Source organism: Rhinolophus ferrumequinum, chromosome 10 (genome assembly GCF_004115265.2).
Source record: "Rhinolophus ferrumequinum isolate MPI-CBG mRhiFer1 chromosome 10, mRhiFer1_v1.p, whole genome shotgun sequence".
Classification (NCBI taxonomy): Eukaryota; Metazoa; Chordata; class Mammalia; order Chiroptera; family Rhinolophidae; genus Rhinolophus; species Rhinolophus ferrumequinum.
In genome coordinates this window covers 3,449,396-3,465,879 of record NC_046293.1, presented here as the reverse complement: position 1 = coordinate 3,465,879, position 16,484 = coordinate 3,449,396, and the positions used below count along the sequence as shown (strand labels likewise).

General features: G+C 40.3%; 1 protein-coding gene across 2 annotated transcripts in view; it reads left to right on the top strand.

Annotated features, from left to right (window-relative positions):
* ATXN10 (ataxin 10) overlaps positions 1 to 16,484 on the top strand; it is a 146,052-nt gene that overhangs the window by 57,566 nt on the left and 72,002 nt on the right. For both annotated transcript variants that reach the window (XM_033117020.1, XM_033117021.1), the window contains exons 8-9: positions 2,122 to 2,230; positions 3,958 to 4,127. In XM_033117020.1, coding sequence (XP_032972911.1) covers positions 2,122 to 2,230; positions 3,958 to 4,127 — 279 coding nt within the window. The remainder of the gene's footprint in view (positions 1 to 2,121; positions 2,231 to 3,957; positions 4,128 to 16,484) is intronic.

The following is a 16,484-nucleotide window of genomic DNA, read 5'->3' as shown; positions in this document are numbered from 1 at the left end:
AAGTAGAGCACCAACATATTTCATCAGTTAGTATTTTATATGTATCTCTAAAAGGTAAGGAATCTTCACACATAAGTAAAATACATGTAGCACATCTTAAAAATAACAATGAAATGTTAGTATCAAGTAAAACAGTATTCACATTATCCCCATTGTGTGATTTTTTTTTTTTAACTTTTTTCAAGTTTATTTCTTTGAATCAGGATACAGATAAGGGCCTTACATTGCGATTGTTTGGTATGTCTGAAATCTCCTTTAGTATAGTATATAGGTTCCCTTTTCCTTCTCCTCTTCCTCTTCTTCCCCCCCCCCCCCTTTGCTAGTTACTTGTTGAAGAAATTGGGTTGTTTTACCTGTAGAGTTTTCTACAGCTTGGATTTTGATGAGTATATCTCCATGGTGGTATTTAACCTACTCTTCTTTTTCTCAAATTTCCTGTGAATGATAATGAGTTCCAGAGGCTTATTCAGATTCCAGTTAGTTTTTGTTTTCAGTGATGTTTCATTGTTGGTGATACATACTTTCATCAAGAGACTCAGAATGGCTGTTGTTTCTTTTTGATGTTCGCAGGTGTTGATTATTACCTAGTTCCGTCCATTGTTTAGAGGTTGTGAAATGATGGTATTTTGATTCTGTCATTCTTTATTTATTAGCTGCAATATTTTATAAAGAGAATCGTCTCCTAATCAACTATTAGGTTATACAAGGTACATTTTGATGTCCTCCCCCCTTTGATTACCAATGTTCAAAGTAAGGAATTGGTTTTGTGGTGTCATCCAGAGATGATGAGTGACTTGTTTGAATTATTATTTTGAAGTCATGGTTCAATTTGTTTTCAATCCGTTGCAGCTATTATACTTCCTAATGTTCTCATGTGCCCTTGCTGGCCAGTGGGAGCCTCTCCAAGTGGCCTCTGATTTCTTCTGACCTGATCCTAATAGTCTCTGGTAGCTTCCTTGCTGTCTGGTATGACGAGATGTTCAGGATCATCTTGTGTGTATTGCCCCAGACCTAGAATTAATCAGCATTTCTTGAAGGAGAAATGGTATCAGGAGATGATGTCTGGGCAGCTCTCCATTTAACAAACGAGGGTGCTGAAGCCATGCAGAGTTCATGGATTTGCTCAAGAGTCTTTTAAACATGGCACTCATTTCAGACTTCCTACCTAGATATTTTCTGCTAACTTTTGAACTAGCAAGTGAAAGCTGTTAATTAAAATTAAAGATACGAGGCATTAAAAGTGTGTGTTGTTTCTTGCTATTTATTTTGAGATTTCAGAATGCTATATTAAAATAGGACCTTTAAATATCCTAATTCGAGAATAATAAATACACATTTAGAATTAACAGAAGGCAGTATTTATTTTTCTTTTAAAGAATGTTATCTTTATGAACTAAATTTATAGCATCTACATTTTGTCAAATAATGTATATGTTAAAAATGAGGTTCAAAATCTGTACCAAAATTGCATTTTAAATTTAATTTTGACTAATGCCATGCAGTTGGTAGTTTCTTGATCACGTAGTCTATTTAATAGTAAATTACGTAGTAGTTATGCCAACTAACATTTTCAAGTCATATATTTTCCAGCCTACCAAGATACTGCATATAGGTTTATATTTACCCAGAAATAATGCAAATTCTTGTAGCCAGAGTCCTTCCAACCACAGCATTTTACAGGATTCCTGTGGACAAGAAATGAATGTATTTCGTTGGGTATTCGTATCGTTAAAGTAGAACTTGTGTTGCTAGGAACAGTTTAAAAGGAAAGTATTATATTTGCATAAATATGTGTGTAGCTAGTAATTTTGGAATTTATTCCACTGTTGGAAGGTATTTTTGCTTGAATAAGAACTTTTCTGATTCTTTGCTCCGGGAAGACACATGATGATGACACGTCGTCTTGTCCCTGATGGTGCTATCTGCCGTCAGTGCAAAGGGTCTGTCATTCATGTGCAGGCTTAGCTTCTGGTTTCTTCTTGACACTGCTGTTTCTCTCCTTACAGGTGTTAGAAGCACTGACTCTTTGGTACTTATTGTAATATTTTATTCTCTTACGGTATTTAGGGCAGTCAGATCATTTAGCTGGACGTAAAAACTTATGTTTCCTTTTCCTTTTAGGAGGCACTGGTTATAATTAGGCTTCTGGATGTCCTGTGTGAAATGACTGCTAACAGTGACCTGCTCGGCTACTTACAAGTTTACCCTGCCTTGCTCGAAAGAGGCGTTGGTGAGTGAAATATCACACGTTACTATTTTTAACTGAGAAATCTTTGACTTGTGGTACTGTAATAGAAGTCCAAATACAGGTCCGTAATTTTCAGGGTATTGGTATATTTTGGAGACTTTTTGGAATATATTTTCTTGAGAGGAATTATGGTGTTTTGGTAACAGCTCAGGCTTTTGTCATTACCTGCTGTTTAGCTCAGGATGCCTCATCAGTATACACCTGTTACACAGGTGTGCATGGTGGATGTTTCATCAAAGGTGGTTGTGATGACGATAGTGGGGTATTTGTGATGATGGCGGGGGGTTGTTGATGGGGGAGGTTTCCATCATGATAATGGCAGTTTTTATAGTACTGTAGTTTTACCAAGTTTGTTAGTAAATTTTTTCCTAATTACATTTATGGGGCACGACGAATAGTGCCTTACACATAGTAATTGTGTATTCTATTCTTATAGGAATATTGTTTTTAAACCAGAAGACAGTGTTTGAAATTTTACCGTCTTTGCTGAAAAACTGTTGGCAAAATAATTCAAGTAGAGCCTGTTCCTGAGTTAGCTACACTTATGGTTGCTCTTCATTCTTTGCTATTTTTTTCTTTTAAAAAGATTGTACTTATTCTGGAGACCCATATGCTAAGGAAGATGAATTTGTATCCAGATGGTAGATAAGTTAGCAGTGAGCTATAGAAGACAGTTGGAACCTTATATGTGTTTTATTTTTGAACGCAGTGCTTTTAGTGATAATTAAAACACCACGAACATGGGAAATTGAATCGTTGTGAAAAAAACATGTGTTTGGAGGCGGGGCAGACATGGGTGGCCATCCCAACTCTGTGAAATGACTAACTTCTGCGATCCTGATTCCCTCATTATAAAATGGGCAAAGTGATAGGTGTCCTTAATACTGTTTCCCCGAAAATAAGACCGCATCTTATGTTAAGTTTTGCTCCAAAAGACCATTAGGGCTTATGTTCAGGGTATGTCCTCCTGAAAAATCATGCTGGGGCTTATTTTCCGGTTAGGTGTTATTTTTGGGGATACATGGTAGATTTGCTGAGATGGTTCAAGGCGATACTTGACATTTAAATACAACTTCAGGAAGCTTGCTTATTTCCAGAGGCTGTTGAAAGGTGTCTCATAGAGTATAACAATTTTAAGGTGTTTCTTCTGAACGCGGCCAGAATAGATCTATGGAGAGCACTTGCTGCCTTTTGATTATCTGGCCAATGAGAAAAGGTCAGTATGTTTCTTGGTTTCTGTCACATGGCACCTTACAGATCAGTGTTGTTTTTAGATTTTGCTGACTATTGTCATCACATCAGCTCTTTCGTAAAGAAGCTGTACTGGGAAACTGTTTTTTAAGAAAGATGGTGGAAAATTGTTAGCCAACTTTTCTTTGTGGATAAATAGAAAGTCTGAGTTGGGGTTCATCATTCTGGCTTCTGTCCCCAAAACCAGAGTCCTGAAAAATTTTAAAGCAAAAGCAGAAGAGCCTTCTAATCATTATTTAAAGAAAGCTTTCAGGACTCGCTACCTTTAGTTTATTTTATTAGGTTGGTGCAAAAGTAATTGCGTTTTAAAAGGTTAAAAATAATTGCAAAAACCGCAGTTACTTTTGCACCAACCTAATAGTAATTCATTAAAATAAATTAGATTTACTTATGGAAAGCTAGTGCAAAATCCTAAAAACTTTTCTATGAAAAATGAAGTTTTATCCTCCCTGGGATAGATCTCTTGCGACTGGTCCACGTGTCTGGCCTGGACAGCACAAGCATCTTCAGTACCTGTGGTTACATAAAGGCGGAAGGCAACGTCTCAAATGTGGCCGAGGGGTTCAAGTCTCATCTCATTCGTCTGATTGGAAATATGTGTTACAAGAATAAAGATAACCAAGACAAGGTAAGGTTGTTTTTTATTATTATCATGTACATAGGACTTCATTTAGAGGATAGTGTTTAGAATTAGAATATATTGACTCTTTTGGAGTGAAAGCTTTGAGGTACTTAGACCATAGCTTGAGCTATGTATATGTATATGTATCTGTTTCCACAGATAAGGAGAAGATGTCATAATTGTTAGCATTTTTGTCATTTGCATTGTGTTTGTCCTTGGTGTGTTTGAGTCAGTCTCCTTTCTTAAAAATTGTCAGTGTTTGTGCTAAGCTTGTGCACTTAGCACTCATATCACATAGAGAGCAGTCAATAAAAACAGGTATTTTAAAAAGCCTAGACATTTTCAAACACATAGATATCTAGTAAATGGTAATTATTATTGACATTATCATAAGAAAAAAATAAACCTTAACATATATCTGTACCCTACATTTTGAATGATGACATCACAAGCATTTCTTCTAGGTATTTTGAAATGGACATAATATTAAATCTTTGGACACTCAATAGACTGCATTAGAAACCTACTTTGTGCTGAATAGCTCAGAGGTTAATTATATTGATAATAAGAGAGGGTGATAAAAAAGATAGCAGGAGAATTACACCACGTGCTTCATTCACATAGCCTGCCTGCATCTTCTTAGAGCTTTACCTTAGGTGGCATTTGTTTTGCTTCATCAAATATTGAATATACATGTGGCAGATTACATTTTTCCAAGATGGTCGTACAAATAATCTGTCATTCTGCATGTATTCCTACAGTGTGACTTTACCGCTCCCCCATCAAGGGTTGGCATTTATTTCTCCATCCTCTTGAATTTAGGTGACTATAGCCCTGTGACTACTTTGAACAATAAAATATGGCTGGAGTGATTCTGTACTATTTCTGGTATAGCTCCAAACTGGCCTGGCAGGTTCCATTGCTGGCCTCTTAGAAGCCAGTTGCCATGTAAGAGTGCAGATTCCCTGAGATCACCGTGCTGTGAGTTGCCAGGTCCATATGGAAAAGCTCTGGAGGAGGAGATGTGATGAGGAGAGAGAAGGAGACTAGTCGAGGTACCAGACTTGTGAGCGAGAAACCAGCTTGGAAGTGGTACTAACCTCGGTTCCTTAGCAGGTGTTGCATGAATCAGGAATAATCTGCCCAGCAAGCCCTTCCTGAATTCATCACCCACAACATGGTGAGAAAAAAATAAAAGTTGGGGGGAAAATTAAGTTGTGTAGGTTCTGCTTCTGTTAATGGCCCTGTCAGCTACTATTGGACTCATCCTCCAACAAATAGTAATTACAAACTGGGCAGAAGATAGCTATGTGAAGACACTCAAGTTTGACCCAAACAGGCAGATTCTAGAGTTGAATTAACACTTGGAAGAAGGGAAAAGCACAGTGTGTTATGCAGGGCAGTTAAAACTCTGATAGAAAACCTACAGGCCTTTTAGTGTAAAGAATTAAAGGACAGGTTGAAGCAACCACAGCTATTTGAAGGCGAAGGAGGTCGTCCTGGAAAGGAAAAAGCAAGCCCCAAATTCTCTGTACCAATGACCTAAATCCTCTGATTCACACAAGTGTGGGTCGGGCCACGCAGTTAAACTAAGGGTGAACTCAGCAGTCACTAAGAGAGATTTGAGCAGTCACTCTGAAGAGTTTACAGTTTAAGTCCAACTAAGATAATTGCCTGCTAACACAAAAATAACATTCTTTAGAGAAATATAATAGAATGCCGAGTTTCCACAACAGAGCACTCACAGTGCCCAGGATAAAATCTGGACTTAGTTGCCACACAGGAAAATTCTTAAGTGGGGAAAGAAAGACAATTAACAGAGACTGACTGTGTGATGACACAGATGTTAGATTTAGCAGACAAAGACTTTAAAGCATTTGAAACTATGCTCAAGGATGTAAAGGAAAATATGCTTTTAATGAATGAAAAGAGAGTGTATGTTAAAGAAACAGGAAACTACAAAAAAAAAAAAAAAAGAAACCAAATGGAAATACTAGAGCTGAAAAATACAATATCCAAAATAAAATTTAAAAAATTTTACTGGGTGAGCTTAACAACTCAATAGAGATGACATAGTAAAGACCTGGTGTGCTTGGAGATAGATCGATAGCAGTCATCCAGCCTAAAAGACAGAGGAGAGAAAAGACAAAATAAAATGTCATCTTAAGATGTTAAATTTGGGGGCAGTATGTTATGCAGCATTTGATAAATAGAATGATTCTTATGGGACATGGCACAGAACCAGTGCCGGGTAACCTGCTCTTTTATTATATGTGTGCATTTCGACTCCTCCTTATCTTCAAGCAGGTTTGAGTGGAAGACTACTAATCTCCCCTTGGAAAATTACTGGACTGATCTTTGTAAGAGAAAGTTTCTAGAGAATAAAACACTTTACCTCTTTAATGACCAAAACTGCCTTTCTCGAGGAGCACAAAGGAGGTGTTTTTTCTTGTGTTTAACTATTCTTTTGTTGCTACTTTGGATTGGCCTCTTAGAGGAATAAAATGTAGTAACCCTTAAAAGGCTTATGAAATAGCTCACTGAAGTCAGGCTCAGATTGCACCGTAAGTAAATATGGAGTGTGTCCAAGTGCTGCTGTGGAGAGGTCGCTGGGGCGCCCAGGAAGACCACGCTGGGTGCCTTCACGTGTGCAGTTGCTAAGAGCACTGCTGATTTCTGAGCAAACACTCTCGAAGGTATGAAGGAGCTCGTTCTTTGAGTATAAGAATGCCTCTGTTTCTCCCACTTTCTTACCTGTGCCAACAAAAGGCCTTAACCTGAAAGCATTACCTCTGCAATTTTTTTTCTCCCTCCAAAGAATCTGACACAGCCTCACAATCTTGTTCTGGATGTGCTGGAAGCTTCTTTATTCTGGTAGCCACGTCCTGATTCCAGCCGGGTGTTACAGGCGTTAACTTTGCTCACGGTTTCCGGGAGGGATGGTGCTCACTAGCCCTCAGGTGACTTCAAGTCCAGTTTTGGAGAAATGGGTGATTAGGGGCGTCTGTCGCAGGTCTGTCACCAGGCCATTAACTGCCATTGAATTGTCTAGACAGGTCGTCCCACTTCTACCCAAATTGGGGCCTAAAGGGAAATTTAGTTCTGTCTCTGCCCTGAGACTGAAGATGCGTGTTAGGGGATTTTGTATCATGTAGCCTAACTTCGTTCATCCTTCACCCAGAAGAAAAGGGGACTGATGACTTGTTTAGTGTCTGCGATGTCCCAGCATAGTGTTTAGTGAATTATGGGTAGTACCAGTGTCATCTTTGCCCAGGGTCCTGCAAAGCAGGTTCTGCCAAACACATTTTAGGGAGAGGCCATCCAGAGAGTGAGTTGCAGAGCCCAGAGTAGAATCTAGACTTGTCTGACTGTGAGCTTCTGGCCTCTGCTTCCTCCCCAGGGCCACGGTGCCTCATTTGGGAGCATTCCAGGGGTTTGGAGGAGACGTTTGAAATAGACTTCCCGAAGGACTTCAAACTGAAGATGGTGGAGGCTGATGAATCTGGTTCTCCTAGGCTAGCCAGGCTCCTGCAGCCCCTTCTCGGTGCGCGTCTGGCACTACGGGGGGGACGCACATCTCTGTCTCCATTCATCCGTTCACCAAATGTGAATGTTCCCAGCCTTGGGGGTCCTTCAATGCTTCCATCTCGGGGTATCTAGGGATCATCCTTGCTGCTTTGAACCAGAATCCCCAAATCATGAATGCACACATTTTCCCAGAATGTTTGTGCCCTACCTGATTACTCTGAGGTTTGATCAGAAGCCATTTAAGCCCACCTGGGTCTCTGTGCTTGTGTGTGGGACGCCGTTCATTGCGCTGAGCGTGGTACACACCTGCTGGCTGGCACCCGGTTGACTTGTTACAGACAGAGTTGGTTCATTGGAGCCTTATGACACCTCTGTGGAAAAGACTGAAAAGGTGTAATTGTCACCGGTTTTTAAATGAAACACCAAGGCCGAGAGAGACAGTGATTTAATGTCAGGTAGCATTGATCGAAGGGAAGCCGCTGTGTGCTGCAGGCTCTGGAGAAGACAGTCACCTTAACAGGTGATACCACGCACAAACACATGTAACTGGAACAGAAGTCCGTGTGGGGAGGCCTGTCACACAGGAGCCGTGTGCTCCTCTGGCTGGCGGTGCCAGGGCAGGCGTGGACTGCCAGGAGCACCACGGTGAGAGGAAGGCTGAGCCTCTTCCCTTACCCCCTCCCCGTGTCTGGGGCTGTGCTTCAGAGCAGCGAGGGGCCTGGCTTAGCTGGCAGATCTGCTCAGAAATGGATGTTACAGCCGTCCTGTGAGTCTGTACACACCATGGATTGTAGTGTTTCCTGAACTGGAAAGGGACTGCTAGGCTTCCCTTTACCAAGGCACGGTGGGGGGTTCCTAACACTTCCCGGCTTGTACTTGCCTTGTTTTTGCGCTCCGCTTACACAGTATTCCCTTGCCACATCTGCGCTGATTAGTTTACCTTTAAACCTTTGTGGACCTGAAATGGAGATTTCTGTTTTGGTTTCTGTTGTAAAAAGCACACGGTATTAATGCTGTAAACATGAAGAAAGCATTCTTTGGCTTCTTTGTTAGAATAAGGAATGTATGGTTTATATTCTTCCTTCCCCATTCTTCTTTTCTTTGCTATTATCATAAATTCTTTAAGTGAATGCTTTATTAGGGGAGGAAAAAAAACACTTTTTTTTTTTCCTCCATAAAGCTACATGCATTCTTTTTTTCAAAATGGACAGGCGGGTGACCTAGTTTATCTACCTTCTTTTTCCCCAAAGAACTTGTCTTGGCTGAGGTGGGCCATCCACTGTTTTGGCTGTTGAATCCGTTCTGCCAAAGGTGTTCTGGTTGTGCTGTTCAGTTTTTACTCTTCTTCCACCTCCTCCTATATGATAGAAAAGATTCCTAGCACGCACACGTATGTTTGACCCCATGTGTGCAAATGTGCGCACACAGAAAGCCTTTATAACAGGCCTAAATTCATTTTAAAATAAGTTTGTGCTGTATGGAAAAGTTCACGTAAAGGTAACTATTTGACAAGTCCAATCCCAAATTATATGTCGTGAAGGTAGGTTTTATTTATAAATATACGCATAAAAAAACTTTGTGATACAATTTTCATTAAAATGTTTTGCCCGTCATGTTATCCCCAAGTCCAAATTTTACCTGCCCCATAGTAGGCATTCAGTAAATTTCTCTTGAATGAGAATTTATTTTTAAAATTTTATTGAGTCCACTACAAAGTAACCACAGTTTTAGGTTCTGAAAATATAAAGCAAATAAGACACAACCCTCCTTTTCAAGGAGTCTACATTTTACTCTGTAATATCCAGACTATATTTGCAAACAAAGACGTAGTAAAAATAAAATTTCACAGGAAAATTCTGTGTTCTGTAATTTTTTGAAAGTTATGTTTCGTGTATATTTGAATGTATTCTAACTTACTGTAATTTGCCTTATTGGTATTTGACTTATCCATATCTATACTTGAGACTGTAAGAGCATCTACATAGTACAGTATTTGCAAGCAATTAAAAATACATTTTTTAATCCGGAGTTTAGGCTCTATAGATGAGTGTACTTTTTTCATTAATGTTAAAGAAAGTTTTAGACTACATTTTCAGTTTTTAAGCATTCATGCCTTGATCATTTTTCTTTTTCAATGGCTTTTTTGTTGGAAGGGGGTGGTACCTTTCAGCTTTTCATATGCAGACATGAACCAAGAGCTGGGAAACTATTAAACCCTTTTTTATGGTTTCTTCCTATCTGAAATATCCTCAAGCAACTTATTTGCCCATTAAATCATGAACCTTAAAAACGTCTGTTGTGATTCCTAATGATTTTCGGTAGGTTGTTGCTCTTAGTAGGGTTGGTGCTTGTTCTGGACGTCAGGACCGGCTGACCGGTCAGTTCCCCGATGACTGAGTGACGGTCGGTCCTGCAGAGAAGTGGTCGTTGATTGGCGTGTGTCAGTGTTTCCTTTGCGCTGCTGTCACATGGGCCGGGGTAGCACGGCCTGTGCTGCCGTCGTCCTCACAGCTGCCCGCGCGTGTCTGTGTCCTTGGCCTAGCCTACAACGGTGTGGACTTCCCAGCCTACGTTCTTTACCCGTGTGACCTTACCTTGGCCTTTAGAACTCACGGTCACAAGGTGCCTTCTCTGGGAAACCTTGGGTGGATGCAGAGACACTTTCTACCCCCCACTCCTCTCCACACCGCCTGTCTGTTCTTTACCCCCTTCATTATTTGCCACCTGTGCCTTCAGTGTTTGTATGCAAGTGTGTCATCGGTTGTTAATTCTGGTGCATTTCAGCAGATGCCTGCTGCTGTTTTTAGTGTGACAGTCGCCGATGAACCACCACCAGCAAGACCATGACATACACAAACTTGGATTTGGGTATCACTCACTTGCACTTAGAAGCCCATTTCCTTCCTGGTCACACCACCACCACCAGCACAGCCACCTTGCTTCTCCCTTGATGTTTAGTCTCTCTAGGTCTTCCTGGATGACAGTGGCTCAATCTGCCTTCTCTCCCAAGTTCTTATTTTTCTACCTTCATAGGAAGTGTCAGTACCATACCTGGGCCTGACTAATTGGGGAATTACGGGACGGCTGCTGAAAATGTGCAGACAGTGGGCTCTCCTTCACTGGCCCCTCTGTCGTTGCTCGGCTTACAGCATTTGGAGCCATAAATATGCATGATGCTCACGGACAGAGCTCACAAGAGACATAAAGCTTGGCCTAGAACAAAAATAGGACTTTAGAGTTAGATCAACCTTGATTTGCCTGAGTTTTACCATTTTTAGTTGTGTAGATTCGGACAAGTGACTTACCCTCTCTGAATCTCACCTTCTTCGTGTGTCAAATGGAGACTGTTGTAGCTGCCTTATGGGCTTGGAAGAATTAGATGTAATCACATATATAAAGTGTCTAACAGATTGTCTGCTGCCTCTTACCACCTCCTCCTCTCTCACCCTCCCTTCCCCACCAGTCTCGCTGTAAATGGTTAGGTCTAACTCATTTCAGTGCCTCCCCATTGTATGTACTTGAATAGAAAGTTGTAGACAGTATTTCACAGGTACTTACGAAGTTTAAAGTAATCCTCATATTCCTTATTTTGTGTACATTTCTTTTCTAATAGAGGGGGCTTTTTGGAGGAAGTAAAGTGAAAGCAAATATGAGCACTCTCTTTACGACAAGAATCATTTTTTTTCTTGTCAGTTTGACCACAAATGCTTTCTGAGTTGAATTTTTCTTTTGTTACTACCTAGTAAAGTGTTTTCTGTGTGGATACCAAAACTGTTCTAGCTCGATTCTGAGAGCGTGTTAAGGAACTTCATTTAAATTACAGGTACATGGCCTGTCTCAGTTAGGCTGTGTGTTTTTCCTCCGTCAGAAACAAGTCGCATAGAATCCCAGCTTATTGATTTGAAGATTGAATGTATAGGCAAGATCGGACTTGCTTAGAATTCCACTGTCTTTGTAATGTAATCCCAGTTCAAGAAATATGTCAAAATTCATAAATCAAGCTGTCACCATTAGTTTCCTGAACTTACAGTTCCTGTTACAGTAAATGAAATTAAAATTCCTATCTAGAGGACATATATCGTGGTTTAGTTTGTTGCAGCTGTAAATTTTTTTTTAAAGAACTAAAACCCCCTTTTTTTCTGTGTCTTGTTGTGGAGTGATCAACTTGTTCTTTTGCAGAAAAGGTGTAACATTATTTAAAAGGAAGGCTCATCATGCTCAATGTATAAATAAAATGTAACAATTGACTACTGTCTGTTACTATTACTACTGCATACCAACTAGGCTCCAGGCCCAGCGCTGTAGTCCCCACCACCAAGCTCTTCCTCACCGTCCTGTAAGCTCCTGGAAGGTGGAACATGCTAACGTGGGTTAACACCTGCCACAACACCTGGTATGTAGTGGAAAGAATTAATGGACGGTGCATGAGTATCCCATTTTACTGATGAAACAGCTCAGAGCGGTTTAGTTACTGGCTTGGAGCGATAACAAGCTAGATTCTGACTGCAGAGCCCGAGCCATTCCTTCCCACGGTACTCCACTGCTTCTATGTTCACTGGAAAAAGACATTGGAGGCTCGTCCTTTGAAATCTTTGGCCAACTTGGTGGGTTCTGAGAGTGGACACCTTTTGTAAAACAGTGCAGTGCATGTGAGAGAGACTGGAAAGTCGTTCTTGACAGTGATCGCACTCAACAGTGCTTGCCGAACTGTTTTCTTTATGGCCTGACGTGTCCTGGTAGGATCTGACTTCCCTGAGAGACGTGTGGAGAACTCCATTTCAGGGACTTGCAGATTTCTCAGGAGCGTAATTGTCCCGTGTCCTAGATACCCAAGGGAGACATTGGGGATGTCATTTGCCCGTGGTGACTCAGCAGTTTGTACAAGCCTGGAATCCAGTTCTCTTAACTGCCACTCAGTTCTTCACCATGTCACAGGAGCCAGTCTGGACAGCAGGGATTTTCAGTGGATTTTATGTAACAGTAAAAATGATTATTTCACAGATTCCACAAGAAATAATCTGAGACTTAGATGAGGGGAAAACATTAACTGAGATGTGCCTTGTTTCTGGGTGGAAATACGGAATATTATGAAGATGTTAGTTGTTTTTTAAACTCACTTATTTGTTTATTGCTAGGCCAATTAAAATCCCATGGGCGGGGGCGACGATAGAATTTTGAAGAAAAAAAATATTGGGGAATTGTTTTAACAATATTAAAATATATTTTAAAGCTAAATAGTGGCAGTGTTCAGAAATGTATAGGTTAGTGGAAGAAAAACAGTTTAACACCCCTGGGAAGTTACAAGAAGTTAACATGTGATAAGGATAGTACAACAATCCAGAGAGAAAAGGAACGTTTATTTTAAAGACAAACTAGGAGTAAGTGGCTAACTCTTTGGGAAAAGTTAACCTCACCTGTAACAAGCACCAAAATAAATTTGGGATTAATTGAAGAGTAAAATGTTAAAAATGGAACCATGGAAATCTACAATAGTATTTCACTGATTTTTCAGAATACACAAGGATGTTTTATGGGTTACAAATAATGAGGATTGCCATAGACTGGATTATAAGTAAGGAAATGAGGCTTGAATGAACCCAAATAGGTTTAAACCTGGGTTCTGTCAAATAATAGTTGGGTGACCTTGAGCAGGTTCTTTAGCCTCTCTGTGACTCAGTTTACTCCACCAAAGACGGAGTCATGTTAGTAGTTACGCAAAGGGTCGTTGTGAGAAGTAAATTGGATAATCCGTGTAAGACGTACGCTAAGCGCTGAGTCACAGTCAGCTGTATTTATGCTTAGGCTTATTTCAGCATTATTGACAACATTAGGGACAATCTACTTTTCCATCAATTGGAAATGTTTAAGTAAATTACGGTAATATGATATGGATCCAATAAAAACCATGTTTTCCAAGAGTGTTTATTGTCTTGATACGATACGATACATATGACACCATGGTCAGTGGGAATTCAAAGCAAGACACACACTGCATCATCTATAAGCCCCGACTTTTATATACTTTATGGTGATGTTACATTTATATTTAAGGTCCACACATACATAGGTGCATGAGAAAATGACCAAAAAGAAATACGCTACAACAGTACCATGTTTCCCCGAAAATAAGCCCCAGTTAAGATTATCAGCCAGATGGTTGCATGTACTACGTTATGACGCTGTTCCAGAAGATGACATGACTGTATTTGAATAAATGTAGATGGCTGTACATGAAAAAAATAAGACATCCCCTGAAAATACCCCCTAATGCGTCTTTTGGAGCAAAAATTAGTATAAGACCTGGTTTTATTTTTGTTGAAATACGGTATAAGACCCGGTCTTATTTGGTCTTATTTTCGGGGGAAACACGATAATAGCAATTACCGTATTTTGCTGTGTATAATGCTTACTTTTTTGCTCAAATTTATGAGGGAGAAGTAAGGATGTGCATTATACATGGATGGGTAGTACTAATTCCATATCTATATAAGTTTTTAATTCTTTTATTTATGTTGATGAGTTAAAAGTGTAACTCTAGAAATCAGTAACAATATCCGTATGCAAAATAATACCCTGGAAAATACGATAATCGATTTTGTTGAACTTATGACCTTGGCCTTCTGTGATGTGTAAATATTGTAAATTTGTTACTGGTACATAAAATTTCTTGTACCATAATATGTTAAAAAATAAATGCTAAAATTCCTTTATAATACAAAAAAAAACAAGTACCGAAATGTAAACAATTAAAAATTTGAATTAAAAAATTAAAGCAAAAGATTTTTTTCCCTGAAAATTTGGGCCAAAAACGTGGGTGCACATAATACATGGGAGCGCATTATACATGGCAAAATACGGTATCTCCTGGTGGTAAAATAAAGGATTGGTTCTTTTTTTTGTAGTCCTTACAGTGAACATGAACTGCTTTAATAATGACAAGGAGATACTATTAAAAAAGAAAAGACACGTGTATAGAATTCCTGTTTTTCTCTGTGATCAGAAGAGAATATGTTTAGTGCACAAGTGACTGAAATACTTTCTTACCTCTACTTCCATAGCAGTGACCCATCTCAACCCTTCCTTGGCCAAGGTCTGGGGGATTTAACAGTTACAATTTCAATTCTACTTTTAATTGAAAGATTTTAAAAAGTAAAGCATTAGCATAGGATCTGAGTAATTTGCTAACAAATAATTAATAGCTGAAATAGGGGTGGTGGAGAAAAAAAGAGGGAGGGAGGGAGAGAGAGTGTGTGTGTGTGTGGGGGAGAAAATAATAAAGGTTATTCTTCCAATGGTAAACATTGTTTTCCCCTTCGAAGGAATGAGTTTGAATTCAACCTTCATTGTCAGGTGTTCTCCTTCGAGTACATTCGCTTTTGCTGAGTGTGTGAGTGTTGAAGATTTCAGTCACATATCTCAACCTAATGTCAATCTGGGAAATTTCTATCTCCCCAGGCTTCATTTCTTTGGTGAAATGAAAAAAGTGCTCTTATTTCAAATGTTGGAGAGTTCTCTCCTTTTCTAAAAAAATAAAATGGAACTGTCTGTCACACATCTAAGACAGTTTTGATCTTTAGCATTTTCAGTTGTTTTTTTTTTCTTCCTGGCAGCAACTGAAAATTAAGAGGATCAAAGTCACGTTCCTGTAAGAGTTTTTTTCATCAGCACTATCAGACCCTCCCCCCCCCCCCCCCCCCCCCCCCCCGAGCCTCTTGCTTCTTCTGAGAGAGCTGAGTTTCATACCCATCACATTCTAATGGACCAAGAGTGCGGTTTAGTCTCGGGCTGTGGGTTTTCGTTTGACTGTAAATGTGTTGCTGTGTTACAGTTAAGAGTAAATTCAGGAACAATTTGGAGTCCAGGTAGGAACGAACATGCTGTTGGGCATCGTGCTAACAGCTTTTAGTGCCCTTCAAACCTCCCGTACGCTGTGTACCAGCCCGGACTCCAGACACTGGATGCCAGAGAGGAGTTGGCCTAGGCTTACTCTCAAGAGATTCGGGGTGCAAGGGGGAGGCAGGTGTAAGCACGGATCATTTCAACAGAGTGGAGTAAGTAGTGTGTGAAAAGTACTCAGAGTAGTAGAACCTTTCTAAATGCTTCGTATAAATGGCTCACCTCGGCGCTTCAGGAAGAATCTCTAGGATCTAGGCTTTAAAAGAGGAATGAGAAGGAGTTATGCAGGTTGGAGGAGAGGGTCTGCCTTACAGGCAGAACGACACGTATGAGTTGGTGTGTGGGACCACCTGCTGTGTGCTGGACTTACCTGGGACCTCGGGTAGGAAGTGGGGGGCAGGGGCGGGGCACTGGGCCAGAGAGCAGAGCTGGGCAGCTGGGCCACGGGCTCTTTTGGCCATGCTGATGACCTCTGAACTCCACTGGAGGAATTGCAAGTCTTAAGAGCTTCGGTAAAATAGATGTCTTTCATCTCTGAAAATGATCTTGAGTTGTTTCTCCGATCCACTTCTCTCATTGTGTTATCTCTGTGTATTTTGACTTTAGCCATACTTACTCTCTTTCAGTTTGCTTCTATTATTTCTAGTCCTTGGGGTGTAATTTTTCTCCTTTGTCTCCCCTCCTTTTCCTTTGCTGTGTCTGTGGTTCTTTTCTCCCAGTGATGTTTTTTTTTTTTAAATGCACCCTCATCTTGTGTGGGGATAACTTTCCTGCAGCAGGCCCGTGCACCCTGGGCTGTGGACTGGTTTTCCCAGAGTGGTTTGCTTTTGCTTCCATCTCCGGGGTTCCTGCAAGTCCCAATTTTTATATTAATGTGATTTCTTGAGCAGGGAGTCTGGTACCACATGACGGTGAACATGTGGACCCAGCACCTGCTTG